This window comes from Etheostoma cragini, chromosome 17, assembly GCF_013103735.1.
Source record: "Etheostoma cragini isolate CJK2018 chromosome 17, CSU_Ecrag_1.0, whole genome shotgun sequence".
Classification (NCBI taxonomy): Eukaryota; Metazoa; Chordata; class Actinopteri; order Perciformes; family Percidae; genus Etheostoma; species Etheostoma cragini.
Genome location: NC_048423.1, coordinates 2,165,926 through 2,188,107, shown reverse-complemented (window position 1 = coordinate 2,188,107; position 22,182 = coordinate 2,165,926). Strand labels below are relative to the sequence as shown.

General features: G+C 40.9%; 1 protein-coding gene across 1 annotated transcript in view; it reads right to left on the bottom strand.

Annotated features, from left to right (window-relative positions):
* Positions 1–22,182, bottom strand: part of LOC117960294 — a 66,694-nt gene that overhangs the window by 8,321 nt on the left and 36,191 nt on the right. The window contains exons 2-4 of the mRNA XM_034898106.1: positions 9,118–9,222; positions 5,494–5,621; positions 969–1,093 (exon numbers count right to left, since the gene is read on the bottom strand). Coding sequence (XP_034753997.1) covers positions 969–1,093; positions 5,494–5,621; positions 9,118–9,222 — 358 coding nt within the window. The remainder of the gene's footprint in view (positions 1–968; positions 1,094–5,493; positions 5,622–9,117; positions 9,223–22,182) is intronic.

The following is a 22,182-nucleotide window of genomic DNA, read 5'->3' as shown; positions in this document are numbered from 1 at the left end:
GATTCAACTTCATGGTGGTTTTGAAGGCTGTTTGTGGTACTGTGGACTTGAATTGTGCTATATTGACAAGTGTTTCTAATAGTCTACCTTGAAATGAATGGGAAGGACAAAGTACTGGACCTAATGAACTTGAATTTTGCTGATCTTAGTGTGAAAAGTAAAAATCACCACAAAAGTAGAAATAAAAAGAGTGTAGAGATAAGAGTGGAGTTTGTGCATAGGGTTTGCGAGGGTGTTGGCATTCCTATATACGTGGGAAAATAAGATTACCAAGCCTTTCTTCAGCTTCCTTAATGATGTGCACCAGATGTGTTTTAGCCTACGGCGGGCTCTATAGCTAGACCACAAACCCTTAACGCACAACCAGAAATCTTCCTCGCCCCTTTAAATTTAAAGGAACGTATATATGTACAATCCACTCCTCTGTCATGACTAACTGCAAACCATGCTGCATCTCTTTTGTGGACCGTGGAGCAGTTTGATCTCCCAGCAGAGCAGTTATATAGGGTGGAGTGACTCAGCTAATACGATAGCTTCCTTTATTCACTCTATTCCCTTAAAGGTCAGCACTGTCAAGACCGTTTGCAATTGGTCAACAGCAGAAATTCATGTGGAAAAGTTCACCAGTGTTGAACTCTATTGAAAGCAATTGATTTCAGTCTGGTTCTGCTACTGTGACCGAGCCCCCCCCCCCCGGGAACAATATTTCATTGACTAAATCATTGTTCCACTTGTTCGGTTGTGTAGCACTTGGTCGCTAAACCGTAATTTCTCATCGCTGTGCATTTTCCCATTACACAAAGGTTTCAGAGCCATTCTTAAGTCTGCTGTCAGTAAAGATATTTCAGCATACTGCAGCGGACCACACTCAGTTTAATTCCTCAATATCAAGAGTGATATCTCCATCAGCAAAATCAAACACATACTCATAAACTATTCATGCAGCGGAGTACATGCCAAGTTCTTACTTGTTCCCATTGTGGCGCTGCTCGGGTTGCTGTCGCCCCAGTTCTGCTCTGAGTCCGGTCTGGTCTGGTTGGCTGGTTCCACCGCCACTGTGGTGGACCGGAACATGGGACCAGAACCTGGAGCGCTAAGGAGAGGAGAGAAGGAAAGAAGTGAAAAGGTGAGGAAAGGACAAAAGAAAACAAGATAGGAAGAGTGGAAAGTAGGGATGAAAGATGACAAAAAGAAAAGAGCAAAATGATGGCAAGAATAAGAGAAAGTAATGAGGAAGGAGTAAAAAATATATAGGAGGAAAGTAATAAAGACGAAAGGAAAAATAGGACAGAAAAGGAAATAAAGGAGAAAGAAAAGGAGACATTTATGAGTGGAAAGGAATTTAAGGAGGAGGGGACGAGAGGGGACGCATGATTAAGGAAAGGAAAGAAGAGATGAGGATAAGAGAAAAGTGAGGATGAAAGGAAACCAATAAAATGGAAAGGAGGAAACAAGTGATGAGCGGAAAGGACAAGTAGAAAGGAAGAGGAAATAAATGAGTTGATGAAACATAAAAAATGGGTGTAGAGGAGAGGATGGAACGAAGGAAGGAAGGAAGGAAGGAAAGCAGGTCTAGGTAGGTAAGCAAGAGTAGGAGAAAAGGCATGAATAAAAAGAATGAAAAGAGAGGGGGAGAGGGAAAGATGTGAAAAGATAAAAGAACAAAAGGAAAGAGGAGAGGATGTTGAGGGAAGTGGGGATGAAAAGGATCAAACAAATTAAATAAATGAATAAATTTAAAGGAAACGAGAAGGATGTGGAGGAGAGGATTGAAGGAGGAAGTGTACAGGAATGGAGGAGAGGTGAGGACTAAAGGGTAACAAATGAAAAGAGGAGAGGAGAAAAGGAAGAAAGAAGAGGGGACGAGAAAGGGACAGAAGGAAAGAAATGAGGGGAGAGGAAGAAAGAAACAAGGAGAGGTAAAAAATAAAGAGAGGAAAAGATGAGAAGAAACGGGGTGAAACCAAAGGAACAAGGACAAAAAGCAACAGCGAGGAAAGGAGAGGATTAAAAGCATAAGGAAATAAAGAGGGAAGGAAGACAATAAGAGGAAAGAAGGAGACGAGAGGAGGGTAGTGCTGAAATCCAGCTGAAAATCAATTTGGCCACGCTCTCCTGTGTCTCGCCTCCTGGCACGCTTTGGTGAAAATCTGAAAATGGCATTGACAGCCGATCCGATCCTCCCGATCTTCCTGATCCTCCTGATCCTCCCGATCCTACTGATGCTACTGATCCTACTGATCCTACCGATCCTCCCGATCCTACGGATCCTACTGATCCTCCTGATCCTACCGATCCTACTGATCCTACCCATCCTACCCATCCTACCGATCCTACCCATCCTCCCGATCCTACTGATGCTACTGATCCTACTGATCCTACCGATCCTCCCGATCCTCCTGATCCTCCTGATGCTACCGATCCTACCGATCCTCCCGATCCTACGGATCCTACTGATCCTCCTGATCCTACCGATCCTACTGATCCTATCCATCCTACCCATCCTACCGATCCTACCCATCCTACCGATCCTCCTGATCCTACCGATCCTCCCGATCCTCCCGATCCTCCTGATACTACCGATCCTCCTGATCTTCCTGATCCTCCCGATCCTACTGATGCTACTGATCCTACTGATCCTACCCATCCTACCCATCCTACCGATCCTACCCATCCTACCGATCCTCCTGATCCTACCGATCCTACCGATCCTCCCGATCCTCCCGATCCTCCTGATACTACCGATCCTCCTGATCCTCCTGATCCTCCCGATCCTACCGATCCTCCTGATCCTCCTGATGCTACCGATCCTCCCGATCCTCCTGATGCTACCGATCCTACTGATCCTCCTGATCCTACTGATGCTACCGATCCTACCGATCCTACTGATCCTCCTGATCCTACCGATCCCACCGATCCTCCCGATCCTCCTGATGCAACCGATCCTACACCGATTCTCCTGATGCTACCGATCCTACACCGATCCTCCCGATCCTACCGATCCACCCGATCCTACCGATCCTACTGATCCTCCCGATCCTACCGATCCTCCCGATCCTACCGATCCTCCTGATCCTCCAGATCCTACTGATCCTCCCGATCCTCCCGATCCTACCGATCCTCCCGATCCACCCGATCCTACCGATCCTCCCGATCCTACCGATCCTCCCGATCCACCCGATCCTACCGATCCTACGGATCCTACTGATCCTCCCGATCCTACCGATCCTCCCGATCCTCCCGATCCTACCGATCCTCCTGATCCTCCAGATCCTACTGATCCTCCCGATCCTACCGATCCTACCGATCCTCCCGATCCTACGGATCCTACTGATCCTCCCGATCCTACCCATCCTACCCATCCTACCCATCCTCCCGATCCTACCCATCCTCCCGATCCTCCTGATCCTACTGATCCTCCGGATCCTACCCATCCTACCCATCCTACCCATCTTACCGATACACAACTGTCTGCAACCAACGGGTCAGCAACACGACGTGATTGGTCAGAAACACTTAACAGCCATGCTGATCAGTGTAGTCTAATTAATGCATTGTAGTGAGTATACTGTACTGTGTGTGTGTGTGTGTGTGTGTGTGTGTGTGTGTAATTTGCCTTTTGGGGTTGGGGCACATATCATAGTGGGTTGTTTGGGTGTTTGGGAGCATTGACTACTTAATTTCCTGTATTTGGATACACTGTTATGGGTACCAATGTACGGTGGAAGTACCTTTATTTAGCCTATGTGAAGAAGAAAACACAGGTGACCATTTTAAATATATCAAAAACACAATGGAAAGTATGTTGCGTATCATGGGGCACTTTTAAATCCTGGAGCTTTCCTAGGATATAGTTGCGTAGACTACACCACTGATGCTGATTATCCCCATTAAGCATGGCAAGATGCATTTTATCGGTTGCTGTGCCAACGCTTGTCGTAACCAGGGAGCTAGTTAGTGATCTCTCTCTGTCTCCTGTGTTTTTTTGTCAGTCAATTACACAAAGTGCTTCTAAATAGGTCTACACATTTGGCTCAACGGTCCACAAATGCTTTCAAATTCTAACTTCCATGCATGGATTTTTTCAAGTTACTCTTGAAGTTTTCTACATAACGTGACATGACATTGTCATGAATGTGTCATAAAACATAAACAAGTCCTAAACGGTTATGACAGAACGCTTTTTCAGGAAGTGTCAATCGGTTTTGTCATGAAGAGTTGTGGTTTTTTGCTAGGATTAAGGTTGAGGTCCATGAATCTTTACTGTGTCATGTGAGTGTCATATATTCATAATAATAATAATAATAATAATAATAATAATAATACATTTAATTTAAGCCCCTTAATGACACCCAAGGTCAAGGACAGTGTCATGTCACTCTTATGTAGAAAACTTCAAGTACAGTGTTACCGGTGTTCCCTCCTCCTCTTGGACGTTTGATTGAGTCTTCAGGGACTATTTTCTGGCGGAGATCTACGTTCTCTTTATTTTTGCGTGGGCATCTTCAGGTTCTGACTTGCGGCTCTGAGCTTCAAATTTTGCATTCATGGGCTATCGTATATTTTGAAAAAACAAATTTTCTGTTTGGTAGCTTGCCAGATAAACTCTCATCGTATCATGTTTTTTAGCAAGAGGCATCCACATCCAAATCATCTGCTTCCAGACCCCTGTGTTGGTTTGTTATTTCTCTTGCAGGTTGTACTTCTTCTCTTTCTTCTTCTTTTTCTTACTCTAACAGCAGGTGGGGGCAACGCTGTTTGGCAGCCCACCTTGAAAAATTCCCAGATGTTGTAGCTTTGCACAAACCCACGTACACACCGAAAGGTAGGATTCTTTGGTAACAGAAACACAAAGCTATAAGCTGTAAGTCAGTTTGATCAGTTATTGTTGTTGTTGTTGTTGTTGTTGCTGTAAACAGGGTTAATTTGAGTGGTGAGAATAAACCATGTAACTTTAGGGCCATGAAACCAGAACACTGAGTTAAAAGATGCTAAAGCACCAATAATACTAAATATTGAAGTGCTCACTTTGTTTTTTCTTCTCCCCTTTCCTTTATTATGTCATATATCTTTTTAATACATGTTTTAGGTTTTTATAAAAGCCCAAAGTAGTGATAACTGTGCTTGTTGAGCCAGGATGGTGCTTTGGGTTGCCGTGTAGAGGTGGAGGTTACTCACTACAACTGCAAAGATGAATGGCCAACTATTTTGACAATCGATTAATCGGGTTGAGTAATTCTCTGATTGCAGCTTCTTAAATGTGAATATTCTCTAATTTCCTCTCTCCTCTGTGACAGAACACTGAATATCTTTGAGTTGTGGACAAAATGAGACCTTTCAGGACGTTGTCTTGGGCTTTTGGGAAACACTGATGGACATTTTTCACCACTTTCTGACAGTTTAGAGACCCAACAACCAATCTATTAACTGAGGAAATAATCAATAGTTTAATCGACAGTGAAAATGAAGGTTGGTTGCAGCCCTGTTCCTCACCACTCTCCCGATCTCCTCTCTTCATGCTTCTGGAGCCTCCTCAGCTCTCTCTTCTCCTCCCTGCGTCTCCTCTGCCTCCTGCAGGCCAGCGCTCTGTAAAACTCCCGCTGTTTCAGCTCCTTCAGGCGCTGAAGGACAAGCACAAAGATTAGGAGCATTAATATTTGTGGTAGTGGAGATAATGGTGGCAGCAGTAATTGTATGGGTATAAGTTTTATTTTAAAAAGAAAAATTTAGAGGGAAATATATCTAATGATGTCGATGCATTTTGTTTCTGTGAATGTGGGTGTTTGTCTCTCCACTCTGCAATTCTTTATCTGTTCTGTGTGAACATATATTGTGTGTGTGTGTCTGTGTGTGTGTGTGTGTGTCTGTGTGTGCCAGTGTCAGCTTTAGTACAGACCAGCTTAATTCACTTACTGAGCACTGTCTGCAAGCCAGAGATACTGATACTGTGCATGCTTGTGTGTGTGTGTGTGTGTCACAAATAATAATAACATACCGGTGGGTTCATATCCCAGACAGACAGATGACAACAGACAGACAGCGGGGCGAGCAGAGAAACCGACAAATAGATTAACGTACCAGAATAGACAGAGAGATAAAACACAGAGACAGGCGGAAAGATACAAACACAGAGGGACAAAGAGACAGGGAGGAAGACACAGTGTTGTTGTTGTGTTTTTTAAAGTTGGCAGTGTAGCTTCAACATTTCTTAGAAGGTGTACATATACAGTGAGGAGTGGACGGGGGAAATGACAAGAAAACCTCATAATAGACCACACAAAAACAACACCGAACTTAAAAATAACAACCGTGTTAAATCAACACCAGAGTGACAGTCAAAGCCAAAAACCTGACTTCTTTTGCGATAAAACATGTAGACTTTTTTTTGTTCATAGGACGAATAAAGTGAATTTGTTACTTGCAAAAAACATTTCTAATGTTGCCGACAATTACATGAAAATGGCAGAAATCTAAGAGGCAGATATTTTAAAACAGTGGGATGTTAAAATCCATTTCATGCATTATTTGATTCTGCCAGTGGGAATCATTTCCTGTACTAGTACTGATGTAATACCTGAGTTTTGCTATTTTGGAAAGAAGGAAGAGAGGGAGCGCCAAACAAAGCAGTGAATCAGAACAACAAAATGCTACTTTCTGATTGTTTTACAGCCGTTCCGTTGTGTGTCGGTATGAGAAGCCGAGGGGCGTGACGAAGCCGTACCTTGGACAAATGAAAACGGGCTGTCTATCTTCACTAGTCGGACGTACTGACTGATAACATAGGATATACTTGGTACTTTTGCACATTGGATGTTGAATAAACAGCGTCTTTGTGATTAACGTGCCAAGGAGAGAGGACTGTGTCTAACACAGTTCATCAGATGTGGATGTAAGCCCCTCTTTAACCTCTGAGGCATTGTTTCCTTTCAGTTCCAGAGCACTGAACGCAGAACTAACAGAACAAATAACGTGTCACCTTCCTGCTACTCACAGATCTCACTGTGCAAATTGGATATTCAATTAGAAAAACAGCCTCTTTAAGCAGAGTAATGTCGGATAAACTGGATAAATCCTACGTTTTTCTCAGTCTGCATCCGTCACAGCAGCACATCAAGTGCCTGTGACGTGGCCTCCCTGCAAACCACTTCATTTCCAAAAGAACACGGGACCGTGACTGACCATGAACCAAAAGATGGGCAGCTTAGGTGTGTGTGTGTGTTAGAGAATATTACTGCTAGAAAATCCATTTCCTGCAAGTGTTGCAGTCTCGAACAATATGCCCTAAATGCTCTGCATCCTCAAGTAAACCTAATAACTCTGACACACAGCTAACTGTGAAAAATATGATGCCTCTTTCATCGCTTGCAAGTGAACAAATGATAATTGCAGCAAATACATTCCTCCCAGCATCTATAATTTTGTATACACCCAAACAGCTGCAAGTTCTCAGAGTCTCCTTCCTCCACATCCCGCTATGGAGGACCAACCTGTTTTACTTTACACTGGACACAGAAAAATGATAAGAGAAAGAACAGGAATATCAAGACAAATAAGACATTTGTCCTCCTATTTTATATCACTAATGATTACCTGTGTTATTATGTAATCACTGATGGTTGATTTTAACCTAGAAGGATGCCTTAGATTACTGTCGTGAATATTTTTCTGTATTGATATAATTGTAATAACCATATTTTCCTGTGGAGATTCTGAGGAGTTCATAAAATTGCTTATTTCAGGATTTGATTAAGCTTCAACTTCTGAAAGAGTACTGTCGAGAACAAAGAAAAAGAGAAATCTTCATACCAATCAGCCTTCACAATTGATAAACTCAGATTACAGTGACCTTTTTTTGCTAAAGTAAATCGATAAAATAGACACACACAGCTTTTTTCCTGTATAGTTCAGATTAAGTGTTTGTTTTTAGAATATCTTCCTTGCTTTACCTTGCCATCAGACAACCCTTTACAACTTGCAGAACACCTACCGTCGCCTCAGTCGGTTAGTTTGATAGTTTTTCATGAATATATCATAACACTTAAACCGACATACACTTTTTTTTAGCTGTCTAAAATATGTTTAGATGCCACAGTCCCCAGGTTTAAAAAATAGATTTTGTCCCTCTTATTATTATACTTTGTCATATGGATGTAAACAGGAAGTGTAATGTTGCCATAGATTCAGTGAGTTAGCTCTGGGTTACATCTTGATCCCCATTTTAAGCTGATTGTTTTTTTTGTTTTGTTTTTTACATTTTGGCATCATTTAAATTCTAGAGAGGCAGAGTCAGCCATGGGACCTTAATTTGGAAAAAATATGAACGGTAGTGAATGGGGAAAGACATTATTTTTTGATTGATTGTGGAATGCTAAGCTAGTTAGCTAGTTAGCTAGCTAGCAAGCAGAGCATCAAGCTAGGAGACGTAAATTGTGCGAGACGAGAGATGTTCACAGAGCAGTTTCTAAGTTTTTAAGTAGTTAGACGACAAACTGAGACTTTCTTTAGTTGAAAAATGATCTTTCATATTGAAAAACATCGCATTTGTTATTTATGGCATCAAACATTCAGGCAAGATTAAAAAAACTATAATTTTTTTTTCTTTCCCAAATTAAGGTACTATTAAGTTCACCGAAAGGGGCGAGACTTCACCTCTCTATTCCGGATTAGATGTTAGCACTTCCTGTTTGTACTACAGTAAGTAGATAATAATACAGTAATACAGTAGATGTACAGGCAACTTTCACTCTACTTGGATAATGAAGAAAATTGAAAAAATGTGTTGATTCTCAGACAAGTTCTGGAGTTTGAAGGAATGTCTTAATTTTACAAGCACATTTATTGACATTAATAATATCCTTGTAAGTCACAGTGAATCTAAAGCATTCCCGTGTCATGAAATCAATCAGTAGACGCTGGCAGTCCCACTGCTCATGAGAGCTGACGTTTTAATGTGTTTCTGGGAGATTGTCGACCACAGAGTGTGTAAGAGAAACCCGAGCAGAGTGCTGGTCGCAGCCCGGAGATGTTATAAATCCATGACCTCGGTCAGGAGGCTTTAAGGTGTTGCGTGGCAGCATGCAGCAGACCTCGGGGTGCCTCGTTAAGGCGGTGACTCACCTGCTTGTGGTGGTGGTCGTAGGAGTTGATGTGGTTGTCGTACTGCTGGTGTCTCACATACTGCTTATCGCAAAGCTCGCAGTAGAAACTGGAGTCTCCTTCCTCCTACACGCACATACACAGAGAGAGAGAGAGATACATTTTAAATATCTATGTATTTAGAATATCTAATGTTAAATTGTAGTGTCTTGACAGTTTTATCAGAAAATACCCTTTTTTCATATTGCTTAATCATTTTTGTTTTTTATATTTGCCAAAGAAATAGATTTACATAATTAATATAACTCCATCCTATAGTTGTGGTAATGTTCATATACCATTCATTTATTGTGTTTTGTCTGATGCTTTGGCAACATTGTTATTGAAACTAAACTTGAGAGAGAGAGAGAATCTACCTGATTGTATAAAAGGAAACAAAGAGATGGGTCTACAGAGATTACAGAGAGGTTGCAATGCAATCCAATTTTCTTTCTTTAATAAAACTGAGAACATTGAACTCTTGACGATTGTCCCCTGCTGTCCACAGGACAAAAATGATTATTTTCATGACATTATTAAATGGAAGCCATAACTCATGACCTATCAGAGAAAAACCGATATCTTTCATGCCATGTTTGCGCATGTTCGTCTTCTGTAAGTAAAAATATAAGACAACTTTTCTGCTAAATGAACAGTGCCCTTCTGAGAACTGCCGCTACGCATGTTAAGCTACGATAAAGGTGGCAGGTTAACTATTGTAATTCTTTGTAATTTCCAAAACAGTTGGTCCTTGATGATATTAGACACTGTTGGACAAAAGCAGCCTCTCATTTCTTCAGTGACCATTGATTTTTCCAGCTGAAATTACACTCTTTATCGGTTGTAGTTAGCTAATTAAATAACATCAGCTTAACAACTTGGTCGAAACACCGTCTTCGGTTGACCTTTCATCTTTCCAGTGGGCGAGTTGACATCTAGGATTGGTGGAATGTAAACTTCTCCAAATACAACACGGATCCAGGACCAAGCTGCTAACGTTAGCCTCCAGTTAGCATCCTGTAGGCCTTCTGGACATGAAGGGAATATCCCACAATGTAGAATATCACGATAACGTTATTACTGCTTTCAGTATTCTGCTAAAATACAACAAAGTGCTTGTTGTATTAAAATAACTGAAAGGAAATGACTCCTAACATTCTTTATTGAACATAGGAATAAAAAGTGAATAAAGAATGAAGTGTTTAATTTAGTCCTCACTTCCCTTGCTAAACAATGACTTCAGACTCTTTAAGGTTGGTCGTGAAAGAAAAAGGGAAACTTTGTGTGTGCGTGTGTGTGCGTGCTGTGAATCATAGTCATAGCCGGTATAGATTGTGAAATGTATTTATGGGAAATGCATATTCATCATACTCAAGCTTTTAATTTTTTACCTTTCGTGTGTGTGTGTGTGTTCTCTTAGAGCCTGTCATGTGGAGTGATGCAGTCTCTATAGCTTCCGCTGCCTAATGGGCCCTTCAATCACAACTATTGATCAGCAATCTGAGTGTCTGAGTGAACACACACACACACACACATGCACAGATACACACACACACACACACACACAAACACAAACAAACACACGTTTTAGTGAACCCACATACATCCACAGCCCTTACTACATTAAATACAATAGCGTATCTTAAGCCCTCACACACATTCAGAGGTAGTAATGTAGCTTTTACTTTAGGCTTTCACACACACACACACACACACACACACACACATACACACTCACACACACACACACACACACACACGCACACACACACACACACACACACCATCCGCATTAATGGAAGATTGATTTATCTTTAAAAGTAGGGAACATTCAATCTGTGACACGACCTTCAGGAGAGGTCTCTCGTGTGCGTGCGTGCGTGTGTGTCTGTGTGCGTGCGTGTGCGTGTGTGTGCACGTCACAGTTTGCTTAAGTTGGAAATTTCCCACTTTTTGTCTCTTATAAAAAAGAAAAAGACAACAAATTTCAAGAAGCTTCCTGAACTCCATTAGGAGACAGACGGAGGGGCAGAAAGAGCCAGAAAGACAAACGGGGAACAAGTCAGACTGAAGATGTGACAGAGGACAGATGGAGACAAACAGAAAGACAATGACAGAAGCAGAGGGGAAACACGGACAACCTTGTTTAGTCCCTCACGGCCCCAGAACATCCTCGGCCATTACCGCGGGGATTTCCTCCTTCAGTCAGCATTAGCTCGTCAGACAAGTGATTACTGCAGCTCCCGTAATTCCATTAAGTAACAAATTTATGTTACATTATTCTATTACCCAACGAAACATTACATTTGCATTATTTAATCAAAGACGGCATTGGTTTGCATTATGTCATTAAAGATGTCGTTGGGTTGCATTAGCCCGCTGAAGATGGGTTTTGATGTCCATTAAACTTGGCTTGCTGGATAGCTTGGACAATGCTGCTCAGTCAACTCAAATTAAAAGACATTACAGTTTGGGAGCTTTTGGGTGTACTGCAATAAAACTGAGCATATGTTGTCTTGTTGCCATGTGAAAATATCCTCTTTGTTTGTGTGTTAGTTAAGCAGTGGGAGAGCTTTGTGCAAATAGTTTAGGAAAATGCCTGACCAATAGTAAGAATGAATTTTTCAAAATCCCACAGGACAAACTCTCGAATGCCTGTGTGGTCGGCAAAATAACAAATCTCCCTAAAGTCAGACTATAACTTGCAAGTTCAGATTTTAGTCTTGAAAACAACTGCTTACAGGCAACTCAGCCGGACCACATGCGTGTTGACAACATGTTTGGATACATTTAAAAAAAGAGGCTTAAGAGAAGACACTGTGTTGGCATCCCTGATCTTCTCTATGTCGTTCTACAACTGGGGGGCCTGCTCACCTTTTAGTTTTCAGTTTTAACCAAGAGGGACCTACCAGAGGGTCTCAGGTTACTTTTTGGCTGGTATGGGGTAAGAAGATTGAGTATACAGTATATTTTGCAGATATCCCCAAACAAGCCCCAGAATCCACTCTAAAACGGACTGGGAGCCAATGAAGTGCTTTTAAAATCAGTGTTATGTGTTCCGTCCTGTTTGACCTGGTATTGACTCTGGTTGCGGCATTTTGAATGAGCTGAAGATTATTGAGGTTTTGTTGAGAGACATGACTAAAGTACATTTGCATTAATCATAGCGGGATGAAATGAAAATCCAAGTTCTTGGCAGTTAAAAATGACTTAATTTTTGAAATGTTAGATAGCTGAAATAAGCAGCTTTGGACAACTGAATTAATGTGCCGATCAAAGTTGAGGTGTTTGTCAAAGATAGTTCTTAGATTTCTTTAAGAGTTTTCACTATCAGGTGAGAAGGGTACGGACATAGACAGGAAGAAAGATGATTTTGCGATGATTTACTCTGGTTTAGTTTTTAGTCTACATCAACTCCTAAGAAGGATATCTGTCTCTTTAGCGGGTAGATGTTCCACTTTCCTCACCAGCCACTTGTTTACTTTGGGTCGGTCGTTTGATGCAGGCAGTTAGCGAACACTCGGCTTGTCTGATTTAGTTTACTGGGGACGGCTGCTGCAGCCCATGTTCAGCTGGAAGACCAAGACAGTGATCTACAAGAGGCAAATCGGGTGCTCAGATCTGGATGTTATGTTTTGTTGATGAACAACCAATTAGCTGAACTGGATGTTTTATTATGACTTCTGCTCGAGACTGAAGGATAAAAAGGGGAACCGTAGCATCAAATAATCTACATTTTTAGACTGTCTCCCTCAGCTCAGTATCTTGAAATGTATTACTTCTGCTGAAACAAAGCTGTCGGCTGTAACTAATTTGATTTTGGACGTGTTATAACCGGCTTGATAAGTCTGAAGTGTGAAGACTTGTGAAGTGTAGCTGCTCTCTGGTTTTTCAGCCTCTCACGCTGCTGAGCAGCTCCTGTAAATGACTTTCTTACTGACAGATCTCTTTTCCTCTGTCTCCCTCAGGGTTATGTTCGTTTTCCAAGCTCTTCTTTCTTAACACTAATGACTAACCGCAGCCAGTATGTAGATAGTTTTTTTTTTTTTTAATCAAGTTTGCGGTTCAATAAGGTCATTTTTTAATCTTTTCCAAAGGAGAGAAAATAGACACGGTCTTTATGTTGATCACTTAGTGTCCCCATGGTGAGGCAGATTCATCCCCATTTTGCTTAAAAACTGTGGACAAAGTCAGAACCTTTACTGGAACCCACAGTTATGAAAGGAAATAAAATTCATCTGGTGGAAGTGCAAATATGCAACTATTATTGATAATTCTTATTATTTGTGTGTTACGATAAAACACTATTGGACACGTAATCAGTAGGAAGTCACTGCAGCGTTTGTTCCTCTTACAGTGGTCTAGTGTTGCACCTTCCTCAACAGCTCTGGCGCTTATTGGCATATCTTTAAACCAATCACATTCATCATGGGTGGCACTAAGCGCCGGACGGAGCAACGGAGCCGCTGCAAAGTAGCCTTGGGAAGGAACTTGTTTTGTGTACGTTCAAAAGTTGTGTTAGTCGTGCAACAGATAGCTCAGATTGGACAGATAGTCTAGCTAGCTGTCTGGATTTACCCTGCAGAGATCTAAGGACCAGGTGACCATAGTCCTCTGAGATCCACCAGAGGTTAGAATCCAAACACAAAGAGAGGAATGTAACAGACATCCAGCGGAAACAAGGGACATTCGGCGGAATTTCCCACAACAACTGAGCAATCCTGAAAGTGGGCTAGCTAGCTAGATAGATAGATAGATAGATAGATAGATACTGTATAAGAGTGGATCAACTCTTGTTTCATGAGTGTTTCATTTCTTTTGAATCTTGACTTTAGCAATCCCAGCCGATCAGTGAGCTCGGTGGTTACAGGCGTGCAGCAGGACAAACTGACTCAACCTTTGGGGAGCATATGGCAAGGAAAGCAGATGCTGCTCCTGACTGCCAGCGTCTTCGAGGGGGATGTGAGCCCTCTGGGTAGCATGTAAGAGTGCCAAAATTTAAGTAGTAAAACGAAAAAAAAGAGAGAGAGAGAATAATAAAGGATTTACTTTACTCACACTGTTATGTTTGCTTAATTTGGAGACAAAACTATGTTGCTTTTGAACTGCGCAAGAACGTTGTACTTTGTTTTGGGACTATATAACTCTGGAGCTACTGGATGTTTTTCTCTCCGAATATTAAATTCAATTGTGTTTTATTGTTTTGTTTAATTGCTTTTATTATTGTATGTATTTCATCAGAATTCTCATCTAGAAACCAAGAAAAAGAAATCCCTTCAGGGACAATGAAGGTTTAATTTAAAAGGGAAATCGCGTGTGTGTGTGTGTGTGTGTGTGTGTGTGTGTGTGTGTGTGTGTGTGTGTGTTTAGTGGAAAACATCCTCCATACAATCAGAATAAATGCTTTCTTCTAATAGGAAGGAAAAGCAAACAAGTGCTTCACCTTTCCACCGCCTTCATTTTACCAAATGTACCACTCAACTCTGATAGAAGGAACTATTATATTATACTGTATTATATTCAATTATATTAGTGGACTGTTCTGGGCTTCTAGAGGGAAATAAGAGTTTATATTCTATTTGTTTTGAAGATCTCCAGACATCCACATCATAGAAGAGCAGCAAACCAAGAATCCAACCATAGTCTTGTAGTTTAGTTTGGACTCTCTACCTACAACCTATCAACCTAGAACCTACTGCAGCTCTCTTTGCCCAAAGCCGATGTAAAAAAGAACAAGTAAATGGCAAAGAAAATGTTTCATTAAAGTGTATCTTTGCAAGGTCTGTTAGTTTTGCAAATGTGGATTCTCTTGTTCATTTACTGGAAATTAGATGTAGGTCAAGAACAGAGTGACCCATCCTCCTCTCGGCTGAACAGGCAGACCTGCACAGATAGAACCAGAAACGGAATAGAAAACTACAGGTCTGTTGAAATGGGGAAAGAGGATGTTGCATTAATGTTTAGGAAAACGTTTGGTAATGCGTTCTTAATCCTATTTAGAATATGTCCCGAGATTCATCTTTACAGAAAGACTTCTTATCCAGTTACAAGACGCTTACTGTAGGTTTGCATCTCTTTCTACTGCTACCCTCTTTTAGAAAGAAAAGGAGACAAATTAAATACCTGGAGACTCAATTTAGTATTTTTAAGGAATTAATTAAGCAAATCGAAAATGTAAAATACAAAATTTGAGGGGTCAGGTAAACAGAATTCACAGGTCTGTGTGTGTGTGTTTGCGTGTGTGTGTGTGCATGCTTGCAACAGGGATCAATTGGTCAAACATATCCTCTCCCAACACCTAAACTCTGCAGTCTAAAACTGATATTTCACACCTTGCATTGACACTGAAAGGTTGCATGTATTATGTCTCTAGTACTAATAGCTGAAAATGTGTAAAGATTCTTGTGATAGTCGCAACTACTTTTAATTCTGCTAATAAGGGGCTTTCTAACAAATGTCAACAAACAGCAGAATAAAATCAATTAGAAAAAGGAAATAATTGTATTAATTTAATAATTTAATGCATCAGTCCTCGGTCTATCATGATGATAATGTTTTGTTGATCACTATTGGTCTGTTAGCTCAGTTTAATAAGCTGATGGTGAAAGAGCTACATGGGAGTGTTTTTCCAGTCTTTGCCTCTGGGGAACACACTTCTGCTCACTCAGCTGTTGGAGTTACTGCATTTCAGTTAGCCAAAACAACTTTTGTATGCGCTGGGGACCTCCTGGATCACTTCACATTTCATAAAATGTTGTCAGAGTCAAAGCATGCTGGCAGAGTCAGAGCTGTGTGTGCTGAGGGGACTGCAACAAAGAGAGGCAGAGGCTCCTGCTGCCTGCCAGCTGCAGCTCGAGCTGGGACTATAAGGGCTGAGCTGGGCCAAGTTGCATTGAGGTTTTTTTTCTGGACTTTCTTTTTTTTTTTTTGAATTCAGTTGCTGACACCAGCACTGAAGGAGTGTGTTTTTGTCCCAATTGGGGGGACAAACCCACTTAAGAAAAAACTGAAAGAGAATCACTGCAGTTAGAAGCAAGAGACATTTTAATTTGATTGGCATTGAATTACTAACTGGTTAACAACCCACTGAGCATTAACGTCAAGGGAAAAACTGGCTGAAATTTTGTGTTTTTTTATGTCTAGGTTACATAAATCCACATAAGAACCTGTAATTTATTGTGAAGCAGGCTCACGATACATGTAAATATACTCTTTGAAACACTGATTGTATGTAACATAGGCATTTTAAAACTTAATCCAAAAGTGAACCCAGTTTTGATTGAGATGTCTTTATTAATGGCTGCTGTATGTGTATACATAGCCAGGAGTTTAAGTATATATTAATTGCTATAGCTCTGCAACGCATTCTTGTCAACAGGTTTGTATGTTATCGCACAAAAACTAATGCTAAAAACTAAGAATAGTTGTTGTTGTGTGCCATAGTGTGTCTATAAGGATGGATGGCTCATGAATTTAGAAAAAAAAGACAAATTTCTTCAGATCCACACTGTATGCAGAGTGTCGAACACATGGGAAGATGTGTGTGAATGTGGGCTGTAGCCTAAAGACGTGAGAGATCAAACATATGGCGTCTGGCTAAGTATCCGTAATGCTGAATTTTATGCACATTTGACAAAGTTGTGTTGCAAAAAAGGGGGCAAAGACGATGAGTAACATTTGAAACGGGGCTGCGCTGCAAACAAATTTTAAACTGATGCTCCTGACTCCCTTTGACAAAAGGACATCCAAAGAACGGCTTATGTAATGTGGATGATGAATGTTGAGTCCAACTCTTCGCCACCAGGCTTGAACATTCCAAAACTGAGGATAAACAGCCCAAAAGGCCTTTGCTAAAGGTGGTTTTGCAGTTTTTTCTCTCCTTGATGAGTCAAACTTTCAGACTGTTTCGGGTGTGTTTTGCACAGCTGTCCTCTGATTCAGTCAGTGTCTCGTCCCTTCAGTGCCTGGGTAATTAGAACAAGTTAACCTGATTATCTTGATGGGGCATTGCCTCCGTTTGAACTTTGACTGACCTCTTTCAGGAACCAGGTAATTGCTGCAACATCAACAGATCTGTGACACATCTGTAGCAGCCAGTAATGGAAAGCAATATGCCACTAAACCAATAATTGTTAGGGATTTGCATGCAGATCAAAAGACATCAAGCTCAAACCGGGGCTGTCCTCTGACCTGCAGATCCTCAAATCAATGCTCACTGGGAGGTTAGCTTGTGTCTAACTAATCATCATATGCAAAGTGAGGTGAAAATAACAATACAAAGTTTAGCTTACTGTGCTAACACATTTCTGTGCAGCGAATGACTGAACTGCCTATCTTTCAAGTCAGGTCATTCTGACTTCTAGGGTCACTTTTTTTTTGTTTTTTTAAAAACACTTTTATACTTAATAAAGGGTAATTATAGTTTCCTTTTCACCAGATCAGACTGTAGGTGCTCCAGGTTTTTGGAAAAAAGAACATACACACAATAACTAATGCTGGAAATAGATTACACAAATTTAATTCTGAGGGGATGTACATCAATTTTCTTCCAATTTGAAACACTTTAAGGGACAAATAGAGCAACTGACACAGCAACAGTGTTGTCTCGTGTTGTGTGTGGCCATTATCAGTCTCATATCATAAAGTCATAAGCCACCATAACCCTCACATGCACTTTCATACTATATTTCCTCTGCAGACTTTATTCACCTCCAAGTCTTTTTCTGGATTTAATTTCTTGAAAAGATCTGCGTAACTTGATACTAATTACATTTAATAGATATACAGTTAAGATGCTGTCCTGTTAAAACAAGCAGTGTTGAATTGGTATACACCAATAAATGAATCGCTAGTACATCCCGGAGAGTCTTCTACACATCCGTGCACATCAGGTCAGCTGAACATGCAAATATGAGAAATTATTCTACAGGACGGCTTACAATTCAACATTCACGATGAGGAAAAAGTTATTTAATAATAAATGAGCAATGAATATTTACATTATTTTAAATGAGTTCTTTGAGGGAACATATTTCTTGTCCCTTTTGATGAAGTCATGGACCGCTAAAATAAAGACAGAAATGTGAATATTCTGGAGAACCCAGATTATGTTCAATGTTTTAAATTTTTCAAGTACTTTCTATAGTATCTGCATATGGCAACCATGGTATGTGAAAGTTTAGAGCAAGAATTGTGGTCATGGTGGGGAAAGAAACTTATAGGTAGGGATATTAAAGCATGTAGGAAAAGATTATAGTTTTAAGAATATAGAAAAAGGCATAAATTGAGAAAAAAACGTATTTTTTTTTGCGTAATCCAAGGGAAGGTGGACGGATCCTTGTAAGCAGTTCTCAGCAGATATGTTTTTAAAATCTTACTCACAGCATCTTCATCATCAGATTGTTACAAACTGTAATGGCCATTCGTTGGCCAGTCAGTGTTGGGCTTTAATTTGGTGAATGTTCTTGTGAGATTTCTGGCTGAGATCGCCATCAAACATCCTTCTTGGCTGGTCAGCTGTGCAGCAGCCAGTGAATTCACAATTTCTAGCAGCCAATGTGATTTTGTGCCTGCCAAATGATTTTTTGGATCACAAAAGTCTGATGGAACACAGGTGGGCTACCTTCCAGAGCGGCTAGTGGACCCGACAGACTTCAAAGCCAAAGTCAAAATGAGCGTGCTCACACATGCATGTACACAGCCTGCCACCTGCACACACACATGTACACTCACAAACTGTAAACACACACACACATACACACAGAAAGTCTGTCTTTTTTTAAAGATTATTTTTTGGGGCTTTTCCCTTTTATTAGATAGTGACAGTAGATAGACTGGAGGGGGGGCTGATAGCAGCAATGGGACCCGGGCCGCTGCAAAGGACTCCGCCTACATGGGGCGCACGCTCTTACTCGGTGAGCTGGAGGTCGCCCCAAGTCTCTGTCTTGATAGCGAATATTTCATGGCTCATTTGTCTGAGTGTCTGAACAACAGAAAGCGAGAGAGACAGAGAGATAAAAACTAATGATAGAGACGGGAAGAGGGAGGATGAATAATAGAAAGAAAAGATAAGAGGCAGTGCGAATAATAAAAAAGAAGATGAGACAGTAGAGGGAGAATGGGTGTAATGATGCAGGAATAACATCCTCCTTATTGTCTCTGACTATCTCTGTTTCTCCTGTCTTTGTCTTGTTCTCCTTCCGTCTCTACTCTTTTACTCTTTGTCTCTCTATATCTCCATCTTTTTACGTTAGTCTCATCTTTCAAGTTATTTCATCATCTGCCACACAGCAGAGACAAGGCCAGGTCAAAAATCAATCTGGGACTATTTTATTTTCCCTTAAACCAAGACCGCAAAGGAGTTCTTGGTGGTTTACATCCATGGAAATATCACTGAACGGGCCTAAGATGTCACTGAAAGACACACAAAACAGCCACAGCGTGATTCAAAACAGAAACAGAGATACGCAAAACCACAAAAAAAAGGCTCATCAACTTCAAAGAGAACCAAAAATTGCAACAAAAGACCCAAGTGACCATATAGAAGCCCAACATGGTGACAAACAGAAGCCAAATGGCCACAAAGAGATGCAAAGTTACATCAGAGAGACAAAAAACGACTACAATGAGATGCCAAGTGGCTACAAAGAGACGCAAACAACTACAAAGACACAAGATTACCACACAGTCAAGCAAAAGGATTACAAAAGACGCAAAACGGCCACAAAGATATATACAAACAAAGCAACTGTTCAGAGATGCAATGGCCCCAGAGAGAGACGCAAAGCGGCTACAGAGAGACGTCAAACAACTGCAAAGAGACACAAAATGACTACCAAGTGGAGTAAAACATGACTACAAAAAAATGCTAAATGGTCCCAAAGAGATGCCAACCACATACACAAAATGACCACACAAGTAAACGGCAGCAGCGTGTCCGTTTACACCGTCCGTTAACATGCAGCTCACACCCAGAAGAATCCCAGACAGGAACTACCACCATCTCTCTATCACACCTGTACCATTCAACGCTTTATCATGAACGGGTTTGTAGGGTATCCTACAACACGTTATGCACACTACAACGTATCATACAAAAACTAGAAGACCGCAGGCTGGTCACGTGACATCGGCTACAGAGCGACAGTTGCTAGCTCTTTAACCCTCGTGTTGTCCTCGGGTCAAATTATCACGTTTTCCTAGATTTATGTTCTTTTTAACGACCCAAAATGTAATTACCCAAAATAACATGATTGATTCCACACAACACTCTTTTTGCAAGTACAAATCTCTACTTTCATTAATTGTGGGGTGTTCAATTTTACAACATTTGAAGACAAAATTTAAGTGTTATTGAAATAGTATTATTACTAGTATTGAGTAAAAGTTGACATATTCCAGTCTGTGATTATCCAACAACATACAATCCTTTAATTTTAGTCTAAATAGTTCATAATTTCTGCTTTTCTAACTCAAACATTAGGTATAATTTCCTAGGAGTTAGTGGAACGTAGTGTTGAAAACATCCCAAAAAAGTGACACACATTGGAAAAAAACACCCAAAATGTTGAAAAATGGGACAAAAATTTAGGAAAAATTTAAAAACATTGATGAAAAGTGTCAACAAGGGTTAAGCTGCTACAGACCTCTATCACAGCGGCAGTTAGATGTGTTTAGCTGCCACAGAGCTGTGATACATTGGCTACGATGCTCCGCATGGTGCATGGTGCTCCGTCAGTACAGCGGCACTTTGTGGTTCAGTTATCCAAGAATAGGTGACTGTGTGTCGGGCAAGGAGTACCGAGAGCTGCCGGTCATTTCAGCGGAGATTGCGGTTCAATTTTTGGCAAGAAAATGTGAGCATTATGCTGCAACGAAAGTTAAGTTTTTGGCATTAAACGACTAGTTAAGTTTGGGAAAAAGCTTGTGGTTTGTATTAAAACACTCCCAAGGAACACACCTTTCCGGGTGAAAGTCTTTTGTTTTCCCGCTCCCTGGCTTGAAAGTCCTGTGTGCTAACTAACTCCCATTCATCCACCCTGACCACTTCTACATGCCAGCTGCAGTCTTCTACAGCAGCAGTCACTGTGGTGCGCACAGGAAAAAACAACAACAACGTGGAAATCATACAAATTACAGTGCTTATGTTTTTGGAGCTTTTCGAGGTTGACCATGAAGTATGTATTGATGCTGAATTCTTTGATGTAAATAAACCTTTTAATAATCAAGAAATAGTGTCAAGCGGATTCCTATCAACACATCATCCAGCAGGGCTCAGACACCACAACCATTTAATAATGAATCGGCAATATATCACAGTAGGACGCACACATGTGTCCCCTCTGTCGGCCACATCCTTCACAGCTCATTTAAAATGACTGGACATGTGTGTTTGAAACACTGCCATCTCCAGGGAGCTCCTTAACGTTACATTTCTTTAACTTTTGAAACTAGTCTTAATTAACACCCCACAGACAGACTTGAAACGGCGAGCAAATGTCTGCATCTTATAATTCTGTTAGTTTGAATTCAATCGCAAATAAGCACACATAAAATCCTGAGGAAATGCAGCGTAACCGCTTGGCACAGTGGAAGGGGAAATGAGTCTGAAGAACAAGTTCCTTTGATAGGAATGTGACATCCCTGAATCATGACTCCTTTCTTCTCCGTCTCTCCCTTTGACCCTCCCCTTTCCTCCTCCTCCCGCTCTCTCATTATGTGCGGCTTTAATTAGCCCGTCTGATTCGGCAACTGGACTTCAGAGAGACGGCCAGAGAGGAAGACAGAGTGCTAGAGACGGGGATGGAGGAGGGAAATATGCGGAGATAAGAGAAGAAGTAAAGACGGGTTTTTGAAGTGTACAGTGTGCGTTGTGGGTTAATTACACACACTTTCCCTCCCACTTCTCCTTCACTTCTTTATTATGTGGAAGAAAACTATATGTAAATGAAAGGGTGTTGGACTAAAATGATCTTGTTATAAAATGATGATATATTATATAATTATCTAATATCATTTTTTTTTAAGGACTAGTTTTACATTTGTACT